Raw genomic sequence first — 15,910 nt, forward strand, 5'->3', positions numbered from 1 at the left:
TTTGTGCATCTCCTTCTGGCCTATAAATGAGGGTTGCTGAAATTAGGGATGGGAAACCTGTTTGTGTCTATTATCCATTCCCCTTTTTTTCTTCTTATCCAAGTGCAAATTAAGTTTCTTTCCTTTTATGAACAAAGTAGTTTTCCTAACCTCCCTCAAAGCACTCATCATACTCTTTCTTATGTTAAAATTAAAATTTTCTATATATCTGTCTTCTGTTCTTGTGGGAGTAGCCTATGTCTTATGAGTTTTCCATCCCTACCCCTTAGCCAATAAGTATTGTCCACCTAGCTTCTCCTCGGGTCCCAGAAAGCACTGCAGTGGCAGATGGTGGAAATACACTTGGATGAGTTTGGTCAACATCCTTAGATCTCCAGACAAAGCCCTGCAGTAAGCTTAGGAGGAAAGCAAGGAAGTCAGAGTGATTGTGAAGTTCTGTGGGCACCATGTTTCTTTATGACAATAATATGAGTCCAGAAGGTATGAATCAACTTCTAAAGTCATAGGAGAGGACTCAGCAGGGACAAGAGTGAAGCACTGAAACCAGCCCTCATGTACCTACCCCAGGTGGCTGCTCCATCCTGGTCTTGATGATAGATTACAGAGAGAACAAATTACTTCAAATACTTTTTGCCTGGCTGTAAGTATATTCTAACCACCACTGTGCTAGGCATACAGTTTAAACTTCCTAACTAGTGTTTCTGGAATTAACCTTTGTTCCTGCAATGTAATGTTATCAAATAGTATTCCTCACACTTAAAGACCAAAGGCAACTTTGGAGACAAAACAGGCCTTTTAACAAGTAGTAAGAGAGAGAATGACAACCCAAAACGTCATGGAAATTAATGGAGGAAATGACAACAGAAGTGAAAGGGGAGAAGAAGTTCACTGGTCCAGCTGGAATTAAAATGAGTGTGAAGAAACCAGGGAAATAGTTCCAGCAAGGACTCTTCCAAGTACCTGGTCACATTTCAGACCATCCTTGCAGGGTGGGACTAGTTAGTGGATATTGTTGGCTTTGTGTTGGTGCGCACTAACTGAAGGTCCTTTGAAAGCAAAGTGGAAAGCTGTGTTCAGTGATTACTTTCTCTTTTTCCTTAGGGTGTTAAATACCACGTTATTTGAAAGCTGGGAGATCGTTGGACCTTACCCTTCCTGGTGGGTGTTTAATCTACTGCTGTTGCTAGTACAAGGCTTGAACTGCTTCTGGTCTTACTTGATCATAAAAATGGCTTGCAAAGCTATTTCAAAAGGCAAGGTAAGATAAAACTTGCTATTTCTAATATGTCCCAGAAAATTATATTTTTGGTTCTTCTTCATCAGCAGAAATACTATTATTTCAAAATTCATCAAAACTTGTATTTTTTCTTCATGATTTAGCATAACCTCCTAGAAACACAAACCAAATTTTCCTTTTCTTCTGTCCAGTTAATTTTTTTTAACTTGTGGTATCGCTTTGATGACGATTCCCACTGATCTGTATTTATAATTCTAGATTTAATGATGATAATGTTATTTGTCGTGTTCTTTCACTGCCTCTGTCTCCCATGGTCCTTCTCTGATTAAACTTCTACCAAACAGAAATTTAATAATTTCTTTCCTTTTATGAAAAGGATTGCTTGATGCAGCATGCCCATTTGTGATTCTTCCAATAAAACTCAGCTAAATCTCTTTGTTTAAATATAGACTCATGAGGCTGATTCAAATAAAGTTTCTTGAGAGCAGTGGCTTTTCCAGAATGTTCTCTGTGACATTTTCTTACTTTCATTGTTTGTTCTCTTCCTTTTGCCACCCTGGAAGGCTGGGAAGTGGAACCCTTTACATGTAAGTTCCTCAGACCTCTCTCTCTGTCCTTGTTCTGGGTGCCACTCTTGCCTGTTGGAGGGGCACGCAGATGCTTTTGTTCCCATGCATATTGTTCTGGCTAATCTGTTGGCACTGACCAGAGGCTTTAACTGAGATGTGGCTCCCACCAGGTGCAAAGGATACCAGGAACAGCTCAGTGAGTGCCCTTTGCGTGAACTTGTATCCTGCTAAATTTTGCACGATCCAGCAGGAGGAGAGGAATTTTTTCACTGGTGTTTAACATGTTTGCTAAAAAAAAAAAAGAGAGAAATAGACCAAAGTGAAGTAGGAAAAACAGAACTAAGTTTGGGCGAGGATCAACGTGTTCCAGAAAGGAGGTCCGAGCATCAGCTGTTTGCCTGCTCTGCCCTGACCACTTGGTCCTGGCCTCTTCTGTGGAGCTCAAGGCATCTAGTTATATACTATGAAGGCAGTTCTCAGCATCAGCTTTTATATATACAACATATTTGGACCAAATAGCTATTGAGAGGCAAAAAGTTCATTTTTTTTCTCTGTGACCTCTTCATCCTTAAAATGAGCACGTATTTCTGTTAAAACACACTCCTTTCCTCATTTGGATACAAATTACATCAACGTGCACAATATTATCAGTATAGCAGTAATTGGAGATGCAAGGGCACAGTAGATTCCATTACTTGTCTCCTTATTGCATTGCTGTTTCCACCAGACGTCTTGTCTTCTCTCCAAATTATTCCTCAGGCTTACATAGAGATGATTATTAATTTTATGGCAGATCTCAGGCTTCAGAATAACTTAACTGCCATTGCTCTTCACCCAGAACAGTAAGAATTCTTCATGGCCATGGGTAATGGACAGTATTTTTCTGTGGGTTATCTTGAGACATGTTAAATTATTAATTTCCTTGAAGGTAACATAAATATAGACTTTTTTTCCAAATGCAATTAAAAATAATCTTACTAAGCATGCAAATGTAAATTAATCACTTTGAATCTGGAGTTTTCTTTCCTCTTTAGCAGCTTAATTTATGACTAATGGATTTCTAAATGTAGTGGTGCTTTACTATCATGCTATCTTTGTGACCCATGTTTTTTTTTTAAGTTAAAGTATCCTAAATAATTCAGTCCTTTTGGTTTTTCTGTATCTAAATCTTGATGGTGGTCCTTTTGAGTTCAGTCTCATCTCAAGGAGCATTGGAGTGAAGTTCATTTTTACCATATTTATTTTAGTTGTTTCTGGTTAGAAAGGAGCAGGTGCCATGCATACATGTTCACACTCTGTCCTGTCCACACCCACCTGACAGAGATGACGTTGTCCTGCAGCAATGGTGGCTTCTCAAGTTGGGGGCAGTGGTGGCAGAGAGAGGATGTGATGTGAAAAAGCCCTCAGTTCATTCCGATATACCTCCCAGGAAACTCTGCCAATGCACTTCTTCGACAATCACGGGCAACTAAATTTGGGAAACCCAATGAAGCCAGGCCCCAGGTCCCTATTGCTACCCCACTTAGGAAATAAATGAACAGTGCTCAGTTACTCAGATGGCTTAAGGCCTGTTGGGTAAAAATGTTTACCATAATTTAGACAGAGTAAGAGGTTCAAACATGTTAATTTTAAAAGCAGTTGAGGATTTTCTTAAACCCTCCCTAAATGACTTTTTTTTTTGTTAGACTGTGACTTTATTTTGTCCTTTATGGTAATGCATAGAGTTATATGCTGGTGCCTAAGTTTGTGATCCTCCTTACATAATGAGACTGGGTGGAGGATTGAAGAACCTTGGAATAATTATCAATAGATTTTCTTTGGAAAATATTGTATTTTACTTTATTTTATTTTATTAATTTTTTTAATGTTTATTTATTTGTGAGAGACAGAGTATGAGTGGGGGAGGGGAAGAGAGAGAGGGAGACACAATCCGAGGCAGGCTTCAGGCTCTGAGCTGTCAGCACGACGTGGGGCTCAAACCCACAAACTGCGAGATCATGGCTGAGCTGAAGGCAGACGCTCAACTGACTGAGCCACCCAGGCGCCCCAATAAATGAATAAACTTAAAAAAAAATGTTTATTTATTTTTGAGACAGAGACAGAGCGTGAGCAGGGGAGGGGCAGAGAGAGAGAGGGAGACACAGAATCTGAAACAGGCTCCAGGCTCTGAGCTGTCAGCACAGAGCCCGACGCAGGGCTCAAACCCACCAGTTGTGAGATCATGACCTGAGCCGAAGTCGGACACTTAACCGACTGAGCCACCCAGGCACCCCAATCTTTGGGAAATATTTTAAACTAGACCTCACCCAGCAGGTTCCCAAAATGCCTCCTATTGCCATTAGTTGTTACATAGTACATAACACAAAATTTCTACTTAATTTTAGCAGATAGAATAGGAAAACAAATTAAATCATAAAATAATGCATTACAAAGCCAAATAAGAATGACTTTTTAAATGATCTAAGCTAGTGAATATCACAATTAGTGTGGCTAATCCTTTACGGGATTTTCATGGAGAATGTGATCATCAGAGAGTAAATTGATCCATTTGTACCAAATTCCTATAATGCCGTTCCAACAGCATAGTGTGGTACTTTGCCAGTAAGAGTGGGTTTCATGGTCTGGTACATTCTCATTGTCCAAAGGTACCTTAAAGTCAGTATGTCTAGCCCAGCCCCCTATGATGCCCAAATCTACCTACATTCCTTGATAATTGACTTTGTCACCCAAATTATATATCTCCAGTGAAGGAGAACTTACTATAATGGAATATAATAGGCAATATTCCTATCCTTTTTGACTTTTAACATTTGGATGTTTCCCTTCACGTACAATTACATGTACTTCTGAGCATGCCATACTTTAATGATTCCTTAGGAGCTGGGTGCATTCATCTTCTTGTATTCCACAGGTGTCCAAGGATGATCGAAGTGATATTGAGTCTAGCTCAGATGAGGAAGATTCAGAACCTCCAGGAAAGAACCCCCACACTGCAACCACCACCAATGGGACCAGTGGTACCAATGGGTATCTCCTGACTGGGTCTTGCTCCGTGGATGATTAATTACTCAAAACTACAAGTCCCGAACAAAGTGAACTATTTGTTCCTGGAAGCATTTAATAAGTTGCAAATGTAGTTCCTTTCATTATATCTCAGCACCAGAAACAAAAATTAGGATTATCTCAAAGCATTTTGAATAGTGCACTGCCATATGTCCTGTCTGTGAATGAAGAAGAATTACCATTCTCTATATGTAGGCATGCTGTATGTAATTGACACAAGGGAACAGTATTTGCATTTGTACTGTCTTAGAATATTATTTATATTTCGTATTTGTTTGTAAATCTGTGGACAAAAGAGGGTTTCCTCGCTCCTTTTACTCTCTGGGTTCATGACAGTGAGGGAGATGCTCCATCTGCTTCTACCCCTTTCTATTGCTATGACTCAGTTTGCTAGGAGCATCAGCTTAATTTGTCACTTAGAGCAAGCAAAACCCAGTGCAAGATTCTCGTACCACTCCAAATAGGTTTGCTTTCTTTGTATTACAGTGCCTGTTTTGAAACTGCCTATATAGTCTCAGTGACCATTTTCCCAGTGTAAAGTTTAATCAGGATGAGCTAGGCTTTTTAATTGTCACTCTTTGTGGTCAATTAGCAGTTCAAATTTAAAAGTATGGTTTGAAACAGACATAATGTCTTGTGCACACAGCCAAGATTTCTTTAGTGAGTATGATAGCTAATTGGAGATAAACCTTGTAGGTTACAGAGACCTTTTTTTTAATTCTCTATTATGATGTCAGTGCTTTGGCTCTGAAGGAAGACATTTGCTTAAGGTCATAGTTACAAACAATGAAGTCATTCTTACTATTGGGAATTTGTCCCTTGATCTGAGAATAGCAGAAAGAGAACAGCTGATTTCAACCAGATTTCAGCACTACCCCTATAATTACCACAGTCTTCTGTCATGTCATGAAAAAAAGAAGCTAAGCATATTTTGGGACAGCAAAGGAGACTTCGAACAGTTGGCAAAGGTCACCTCTGGTGCAAAGCACTTTATTGCAACCAGCATTCGAGGAAGTGTCCTATCTAGTATTTGATTTTGATGTTTCTATTTTTCTGAGTAACGTAAAACCAGTGGGAGAAGGAAGATTTTACTCTTTGTCTTTTCTCCTTAAACATGACCTGCAGTGACTCTCCTGTTACTAGAAACTGAGCAGTGTTGCACTTGGGGCCCTTTGGTTAGCTTCCTTGAAGATTTGTTCAGTTTCCAAGAATTTTTATTCAAATAGAGCTATTTCCAGAAAAAAATAATAAAAATTCTACTGGACTACAGCAGTATCAGCAGTGAGAAAGATTGTTGAAAAGTAAGTTGCTCTAGTCTCCTACATGGCAGTGTTATTTATGTATAAGTAAGAAAACCATACACATAAACCAAAGACTTTATCTGTTTTCTTCCACTTCTAAGTAAGAGGGAATAAAAAGGTATTACAAACACTTACTTCATGAACAAAACAAGAGTCCAGAACCACAGTGCAATAATATAAATGTGAGTCAAAGGATAGTAAAGACAACAGCAGAAATACTAGGGAGTGCACATCCTGCTTCCAGCCATACACATTCGATTCTAATTTTTGAAAAAAATTGAGATGAATCTTTGTGCCCACAGTTCGCAACCTGTGAGTTAATAGTTAATACTCCCAAACTAAAACCTCACACTGTAATATTAAATCTTTCCCTACCTATATACGAAATAGTATGTTTCTGATAAGGTCCACAGTAATAATTAAAGAGCCTTAGACATATGTCTGTTGATAAAACAATGCAACTAATTCTTCTTGTAAAGCTTTATTATTTTATTCAACAAAACAAGAATATGTCTAGGAGTGTAAGTTGTGGATGGTTTGAGACCAATCATAAAACATCAATAGTACTTGTTAGTCATCTGAACATCTGACATCTCAACATCTCAACATCTCAACGTCTGCATTGATAAAATGCAGATATATCAAATGGAACAGCAAGCATGTTGTATAGCTGAAAATTTTTGAGGTGAAAGTTTCCTTTTTTACCAACTAGAATATGGAAAAGAAGAGTGAGTTGTACCTTGCTTTAGTGTCTGGAGCAAGTCCTCTCAATGGGGGAAATAAACCAGAGAACCACAATGTGTTCAAATTTGGATCATCTGACACCCCACCACAGAAGAATAATTTGAAAAGATTGGCTTGTAAATTAATGGTTTAGAAGAGTTGCATGAAATGAAGTAAATTGAGTTAGTCCTTAGCAAAGGCAAATCTAAGCAAACTTTTGTTTCTCCCAAAAGTCACTGAGAAGGAGGACTGAGAATACTCAGAGCCTCAGTGACCAGTGACGTTAACTTAACACAGTCCCCTATATATCTATAGATTTTTATTTGATTTTGCCTTTTAGGGCAAAGAGTTCTTTTTGACTAATCAAAGTTGGTGTTTGTAGGCCTGTTAAGATGAAAAATAATACATTTCTGTCTACTCCTCCCCCATGGTAGCATGATAAGACTGAGAGAGAAAAATATGTGAGCTATCTTATCTTCTACTTATGCCAGGCCATAGCTTTGGAAGTGTATTTTGTAAATTCAACTGTAGGTTACTGAGAGTGTTGTTTCCCATTAATTAACTTAGCCTGTGCTGAGATCTCCTTCCTCCTGGTCATATTCAAACCTTCCCAGGGTACCAAGGTGTATGTGGGAAGGAGTCTAGAAAAAGTAATATTTTATTCTCTAATGCTATAGCTTTTCTAGATCTCTTAGTGGGGAAAAAAGTAGAAAATTGAGTAGAATTTGGCCTTGAGTCAATAAATGATATGAAAATGTGTGATCCATGTATGTACATGTATATTTCTCCAAAAACATGATAAAACCAAAATATCACAGACTCATCCTTACCCATATTTTTTTTTCATAAAAACTATCCATCGTGTACAATAAAAACTTCCCACCTCCCTCTCAACTTCCTGTTCATACTCCTCACCCAGCTGAGAGTGGTAGGATCCCTTTGGCCTCTTGCCTCAGAGCTAGGATCACAGAGGGCCTAAGGTCAGAGTATAAGCCAAATATAGTTCGCATTTCCAAATTCAGTGGTACAGATGTTGAGAATAGAGGAGTAAGTGTCAGTGTTATGGATTATTAAGCTGAATGTTGGTAAAAAAAATGCGTATGGTTGCTGCTTCACCCCAGGGTTTTATTAACATCCAGTCCCTGCCAGGCTGCTAGACAGATGGTATCCTGAGGTACCATCCAATAATGAAACAGGTATCTGACAAAAATGAACTAGGAAGAAAGGTAGGATCCCCAAAGAAAGCAAGCAGTTGGGTCACAGAAATAACTCTTCCGTGAGATAAAGTCTGACCACATTTAGCCAAACTGGTAGGTGAACCTCAAAATGTTCAGTTCTGTTGCCAACTTTCCATTCTGAGTATTTGATAGAGGTTGGATTTGAGCAAACTGAATGCTTTCACCTTGGGCAGAAAGGGTCTGGATCTCCCACTCTATTTATTTCAACCTCATTGCTATTTGGGCTGAAGTAAAAAATGAGATTTCCGTTCAGTTCACCTGAGTCTTTGCAAAAAAGCTCTTCAGAGAGAACTTTATGGACACCAATGATTGTTCCCATTCTCTTCATGATTTTGCATCGATAGTTCTTTTTTCCCCTTTCTTAGAAATGTTAATGCCAAAGTTGCCTGAATATTTGAGTATTTTTCCTTAATTTGAAGTGTACAGAATAATTCCAGAGGTGTTAAAAGATTCTGTTTATTTGTGTCTGTGATGATGTCGTTGTGTCCAGAGAGGCTTCAAGAAGTCCTTTAGAAACAAAAGGTTAAATGTTTACATTTCATGTGATATTTGAAGTCTTAAGATACTAATTAGCATACTTCTTTTTTCTTTGTCTTTGGCTGATTCCTGCTTTGTAGATAAATATCCGTATCCCTGAAATGTTTATAACATTCAAGCAAGAAAAAAACAAATGACATCAAAGTCAGCCTGATGAGAAAGTGATGACAGGGCACTTTCAGGTGTTAAGTAACTTGTATGGAAAGAGGAAAGGCAGTTAGCTCCATTCATTGCACTTGCTGCCTAGCATGCTGTTCCCGAAAGGAATACCCTCAGTAATTATAAACAGTTCTTGAAGTCATGCCGAATGCAGCAGGTAGTAGTTAGTACTGGTTCTCTATGGCCACCTGGTAGTTCTTTATAGCAACAGGCCAGCAAAGGACCCTGTGGTTTGCCTTTGTGTGTATGGCCCCCCTCCTCTAGGGGGCGCTTAGTAGACAAGCCCTAGGCCTGTCCATTTGTCCACTCTATGCTGTTGTCTATTCAGAGGGAGCATACCTGATGCTGCTTTTATTAGAGAAGATAAAACATCCTAAGTAACAGTTTGTAAGATCTGCAGACACCCAAAGGAGAACCTTAGTCTTTTCCAGGTATTTCCAACTTAAGTTCAACCTGAAGCCTTTGAAAGGAATGCCTTACCAAATGGCCACAAGCTAAGACCCATCAGATCAAAGAAATAAAAGTCTCGGCAACCAGATGGCATATCTTATGGTGTCTCCACAAGACTAAACATTCTCAAGATGGCCAGGAACTGATGGGAGGGAACTGTTAGCCCAAGATCTGTCTTGCTCATCTCATCCACCCACATTCCTTTCAGACTCCTGGAACTCTTGATAAAAGGAAGCCAAAATATTGTCACTTACCGGCTATCCATTTTCCAGTAGCCTTTGGGTCAGTTGATAACCACACTTCTTTCTCTGCCTGATTCCATTTTTATTAAAAACTGTTGTGCCCACGTGAGCCTGTTTTCCTTAACACAGGTCCATGAAAGCTTGGTTTCCTCTTTTGCTATGTGTCACATGGCCTGGAAATCAAGACAGCAGCTGTTGGTATGGTCTCCGTGCTAAGTGAAAAATTAGATTTTATAGAGGTAATTTTTTTTCTTTTGGACCTACAGTAATTTTTTAAACTGTCATTGTAAAACTGCCCTTAAAAAATTAGAGGCTTTTAAAGATTACTTGCCAAAGATAAATTAGCTCTGTAATAGGAACAGTTATGTGGCAGTTCTGGGACTTTAACTTAGAGATTCATTAATTTAAAGATGGAATACACCCTCCAAGTGTGATTTCCAAAAGTTTCATAAAGCCTCTAAACCTGTGATTCTCATCAGCTCTCGATTTGCCCACAGAATCAGTTACCTCCGTAGCCATTTCTTGTCAAGCAAGGGGGAGAGGGTTAGTTTTGGGATTTGATTGTTTTTAATTTGCAGTGAGAAATAGGGTAGGTGATAATACCTTACTTGTTTTCTTAAGACAATTCAGTGCTTGGGCATCTCTGTCAGAAATGGAATGATGTACTGTTAGCCAATTAGAATTATTTTATGTATTGTTGTGTTTCGCTGATTTTTATATGAAAATATAACTATTCATTCCTGATCTCTGGAAGCAATCATTATTATGAGGATCATTTTACTTTGGAAACACTTTCATAATAAAGATAAGTATTAAGAGTAAAGTGTGAATGCCTTTTTCTGTAAGTGCTACCCAGCCTGCGTTGGTAATATGTCACATCTTCCTGGACAAGATTTATTGCAGGGCACACACCATCCTGCCAGTTTCCTGCAAACTTTCCTTAAATCCCAGTTTCATAATGGGATTCATAATTCCAGTTACATAATCCCAGTAATCATAATGATTACTGAAAAAGCGGTATTATTTGTTAGATATATGTTATTTTGTCAAGAATTTGGCTAAGCTACTCCATAGTATTGCTGCCCGAGCGTCCATTTTGTTTGCCAGGTGGCCTGCAGGGACCATTAACTGACACAGTGCAGGTGCCTGTCCTGGAAAGCAGCCCGAGTCACCAGCAAATGTAGGTCCCTGATATGACTCCCCCAGCAGCTCTTGTGATCATAGTCTCCTCTGCCTGCCAGTACCTGGATGTCTTCTGTGCCCCTTAGCTAAGACCACCATGGGGTTTACCAAAACCCCGCTTTTTTGAATTGACCCATCCAGCCTTAGCCTCGGAAGTCCAAAGCACTCTACTCACGGACACTAGTAAAGGTGTGTGCCCCAGGTCTTGCCTCTGTCTTCACCCTGCCTTCACCAACCTATGTGGCCTCTCGAGGCACGCTGTGCACCTCCCCCCATGACCTGTGAATAATAAACCTGTTTCAATTTCTTTTGTGGTCTGTTGTTGAACTTCGGTTCACCATCTGACACCTTGTGCTCCACTTAACAAATATCAATTTAACATAACTGAAACATTTGTATGTTGGAAATTAAGATATAGAGGCGCTGGGGTGGCTCAGTCATTAAGCATCTGACTTTGGCTCAGGTCACGATCTCATAGTTTGTGAATTTGAGTCCCACATCGGGTGAGCACAAGCCCCGTTTCAGGTGAAAACAAGCTCCACTTCAGGTGAACACAAGTCCTGGTCCGGGTGAGCCTCCCTTCTCTCTCTCTCTCTCCCTCTCTCTCTCTCAGTCTCTCTCCCCCTCTGCCCCTCCTGAGATTCTCTCTCTCTGCCCCTCACTCATTTGCACCCTCTCCCTCTGTTTCAGAAAAAAAAAATTAAGATCTAAAAACTTCAATGTTAGATTTTATGTAGTGATTCATTCTGGAAAAAATATTAAATGGTATTCATAGAGGTAACAGTTCAAATATATCAGACTGCACTGATTTTTCCAAATTATAAAAAGAAGCACTTAGAACATAACAGTCCAAAGTACAACACACGCAAAACTGTCCCTGCCCGTGTGTGAACACCTCATAGGAGCTTGACTGATACCTTCTCAGGGTCCACGCCCTACTTTGTTAGGGCTTCTCTCCCTCTTTCTCAGTCTTCCCCTATGTAACTGTCTCCCCAGCTGCTCTTCTGCTATAAGCTTATGTCATCTAATATCTCAAGAGCCATAAAAATAGCACTGACATTCAACCAGATACACCCCCACCACCACCACCACCAGTATTATGAAAAATAAAGCAGACACCCTATCAAAAATCTTACAAATATTAAAACCACCTCCAACAACAATCTGAGGCACAGAAAGATAGGCTATAAGCAGATATACCACTCTGGAAGCCGTGGACTCTTCCAGTTCTCTAAGTAGAGCAGGATCTAACTATAAGCATCCCTCCCACATAGCCACAATGCAGCTCAGCCTCTCTAGAACCCTTGCTGCTGGGCCGACCACTTCCACCCTGGGCACTTGTTATTTCTGCCCCCTAATTCTGTTTCCACTGAGCCTGCACTGGCTTCACCAGAAGCAGCGGTGGCAGTGCGAACAACAGTGACGGAGGACATGACAATCAAGCAAGGGGGTGGTGGTACAATGGAATCTACCAGGATGTGGGGTGATCCCTCAGAACCATTGACCACAGAGACCGGAGCCTGAGTGCCACAACCTTGATTATCTCCAAAGCTGCTGTAGATGAGGAAGCAAAAGTCCTGTCGTTCTGGGGGCGCCTGGGTGGCTCAGTCAGTTAAGCATCTTGGCTCAGGTCACCATCTTCCAGTTCGTGAGTTCGAGCCCCACAGGAGGCTCCCTCTGACGATGAGGAGCCTGCTTGGGATTCTTTCCCTTCCCTTCTCTCTACCCCTCCCCAGCTCAAGCTTGTATTCTCAAAATAAATAAACTTTAAGAAACTTTTTAAAAAAGCTCTATCATTCCTAAACATTAAAGGTAAAAAATTACATAAAGCCTGTATCAGACTCGAGGCGGGAAACAGAAAGTCACTGTCAGATGATTCCGTTGGAGAAACTTCAATAAAAGGACACTGAGGAATGGATGAGCTCAGAAGCACCCAGAGGCCAGCAAGCCCGGGGAGCTGTTACCTCCCAGGGCTGTAACCAGACGCCAGTGACAGGGCGCGTCATGGAGGACAAGCTGCCCGGCCTGTGGGCTGTAAACCCAGCTGGGGAGCAAAGACCCTGACATCTCTCTCTTCCTGCTTTCTCATACCACCCATTGGCTGAACTCAGCCAGAAAGCCGCCAGCAGGAGCTCCAGGAGATGTAGGTGGTAGAGGTCAGTCCCTCACCTTGTAGAGCAGAGATGTGGTGGGGAGGAAACAGAGGAGTCAGCAGAAGGCTGGTATTCCTAGAGCGTCACCTAGAGCCCGGCGTGTAATAGGGCACAAGAAATGTTTGTTGGAGAAACAAATGAATCTACTTAAGACAGTACTAGTAAGATAGGACCTCTCAGCAGTTAACACTGCTGCTGAGCGTGAAAGCAAGATGAGCATAACAGTGCACTTGGCCTCCAACTCTATGAACTCAGCATTGCCGTCTGTGTGTGTGTGTGTGTGTGTGTGTGTGTGCGTGCGCGCGCGCGCGCGCACGCCAACTTTTCTCACTGCTGCTCAGCACAGAAGCTGAGGGGCTTTGTGGCAGGGCTCAGGGTAGGGAAGCCACCTGTAGTACCGGCATCCCGGACGGGGGACAAAGCACCTCAGGGGAAGAAGATGAAGGACTGAGGCTGGAGAAGTGTCTCGAAACAAACAGATAAGAGGGCTGCCTGAGTGGCTCAGTCGGTTAAGCGTCTGACTAGAGATTTTGTCTCAAGTCATGATCTCATAGTTTGTGAGATTGAGTTCCACAGAGCGTGCTTGGAATTCTCTCTTTCTCTCTCTCTCTCTCTCTCTCTCTGTCTCTTTATGTCCTCCCCCCCCCCACTTCCCACCCCCCCAATGTGCATTCTCTCTCTCAAATAAATAAACATTAAAAAAAGACGAAGAAACAGAAGAGCAGGAAAGGTGTTGAATTACTGGAGAACAAATGGAACAGAACTGTGAAAACATGGGGGGAGAAGCTCTAAGCTCTGGTACTCAAGACTAAGTTTTGAAGCAATTCTTTAGGCAAGAGGTTGATTTATTTTTTTTTAACTTAATGAATGATGAAAATATTTGTATAGCCAAAAATAACTTGAACAACAAAGGCTCCGGTTCATGACTGCATCACTCAATCATTTAAAAATATAGAGAGCTCGGGGTACCTGGGTAGCTCAGTCATTCAAGCATCTGACTCTTGATTTCAGCACAGGTCATGATCTCATGGTTTGTGAGTTTGAGCCCCACATTGGGCTCTGCACTGATAGCACAAAGCTTGCTTGGGATTCTCTCTCTCTCTCCCTTCTCTCTCTGCCCCTACTCTACTCATGCTCACTCTCTCTCAAAATAAGTAAACTTCTAAAACATTTTTTAAATAATCGTCAGGCTCTGGGCTGATGGCTCAGAGCCTGGAGGCTGTTTCCGATTCTGTGTCTCCCTCTCTCTCTGCCCCTCCCCCGTTCACGCTCTGTCTCTCTCTATCCCAAAAATAAAATAAAAAAAAAAACGTTGAAAAAAAATTTTAAATAAGTTATAAAATAAATAAATAAATAAATAAAACGTTAAAAAAAAATAGAGACCCAACCAGGTGCCAAGAATTATCATGGGCACTGAAGATAGAGGGGTAGAGAAGATAGATATGGTTCCTACTTTCATGGAGCAATCTTCAGTAAAAGAAAGAACACACAAAACAAAGAAATAAGGACTATTAGTTTGCTAGTTCTACCATAACCCCAAATCAGACTAGGTTACGTGAACAAAAGAAATTTACTTTTCCCAGTCCTGGAGGCTGGAAGTCCAAGATCAAGGTGTCAGCAGACCTGAGACCTGTCCTCCTGGCTTGCCTTCTCATTGTGTCTTCACACGGTCATTCCTCTCTAAATCTATGTCCTAATCTCTTTTCTTAAGGATGGCAGTTATATTGGATTAGAGTCCACACTGAGGACTTCATTTTACCTTAATTGTCTCTTTCACCATTGATGAAATTTGTTTATTAGTCTCATTTTTCCAACAAAAGGGGCAAAACAAAGTTTCAAGGGTATTATAATCGGGAGAAAGTTAACATCCTCCATCTTGTGCAATAAATATTGATTCATATATGCAATCTATTTCTGGGGCTTTTAGAGATGTGCATGCGGAATGCATAAATGGAAATGGTACCTTAATCACCTCTTTAAAAGCCCTGTCTCCATATATGTACACGATAAATCACTAAATTTTATTCCTGAAATTATTATTACACTATATATTAACTAACTTTGATTTAAATTTAAAAAAATAAAATAAGGGCACCTGAGTGTCTCAGTTGAAGTGTCCAACTTCGGCTCAGGTCATGATCTCACCGTCTGTGAGTTCGAGCCCTGCGTCGGGCTCCGTGCTGACAGCTGGAGCCTGGAGCCTGCTTCGGATTCTGTGTCTCCCTCTCTTTCTGCCCCTTCCCAGCTTGTGCTCTGTCTCTCTCTCAAAAATGAAGAAACATTTAAAAAATTTTTTAATTAAAAGATAATAAAAGCATCTCACTTTAAAAAAAAAAGACAGATGAGTGTCTCATGTTTGAGTTGCATTTCATCAATAATTATGACTTGAACTCAGAGTCACTTTTACATATGTTCTTACCCAATATTATAAACTTTTTTTTTATGTGAAAGAAAGAGAAAGAGAAAGAAAGAGAAAAAGATAAAGAAAAAGGAAAAAAAGAAAGGCAGAATAACTGCTCGATTTTGCCCCTTCATTTACCAGTTTTCAAATCAAGTTCAGTTTAGTTTACTAGTATCCAAAGATGTCATTCTAGATCCTCTGTCTGAACTGCATGTGAATGTAAATTTCTTCTTACTGTTCTATATTCAACCCCTCAAATTTGTATAGTGACTAAGCAAAACACAATCATCATCTTTAGAAGAGCTAGACACTGGAAATATACATAATTCGGAAAAACTAGAATCAGAAAAAATTATCCTGTTAATTGTTTTGGTGGTTTTGATAGGTTGGAATATTTCTAACTTCCTGAAACCACATCTGTTCAAATTTAAACAATATTTAAGAATAATACAGAGAAGGGCACCTGGGTGGCTCAGTCAGTTAAGCATCTGACTTAGGCTCAGGTCATGATCTCATGGTTAGTGAGTTCAAGCCCCACATCAGGCTCTGTGCTGACAGCTCAGAGCCTGGAGCCTGCTTCAGATTCTGTGCCTCCCTCTCTCTCTGCCCGTCCTCTGCTTGCATTCTCTCTCTCTCTCTCTCTCCCTCAATCTCA

The 15,910-nt window shown here is 40.5% G+C and overlaps 1 protein-coding gene across 2 annotated transcripts in view; it reads left to right on the plus strand.

Annotated features, from left to right (window-relative positions):
- Positions 1-10,342, plus strand: part of CERS6 (ceramide synthase 6) — a 325,266-nt gene extending 314,924 nt beyond the window's left edge. The window contains exons 9-11 of one of the 2 annotated variants that reach the window (XM_043576956.1): positions 1,102-1,258; positions 1,801-1,824; positions 4,718-10,342. In XM_043576956.1, coding sequence (XP_043432891.1) covers positions 1,102-1,258; positions 1,801-1,824; positions 4,718-4,870 — 334 coding nt within the window. In that variant the 3' untranslated portion in view covers positions 4,871-10,342. The remainder of the gene's footprint in view (positions 1-1,101; positions 1,259-1,800; positions 1,825-4,717) is intronic. The other variant, XM_043576957.1, reaches the window with a different exon arrangement.
- Positions 10,343-15,910: the final 5,568 nt, after the last annotated feature.

Source organism: Prionailurus bengalensis, chromosome C1 (genome assembly GCF_016509475.1).
Source record: "Prionailurus bengalensis isolate Pbe53 chromosome C1, Fcat_Pben_1.1_paternal_pri, whole genome shotgun sequence".
In the NCBI taxonomy this organism is placed as follows: Eukaryota; Metazoa; Chordata; class Mammalia; order Carnivora; family Felidae; genus Prionailurus; species Prionailurus bengalensis.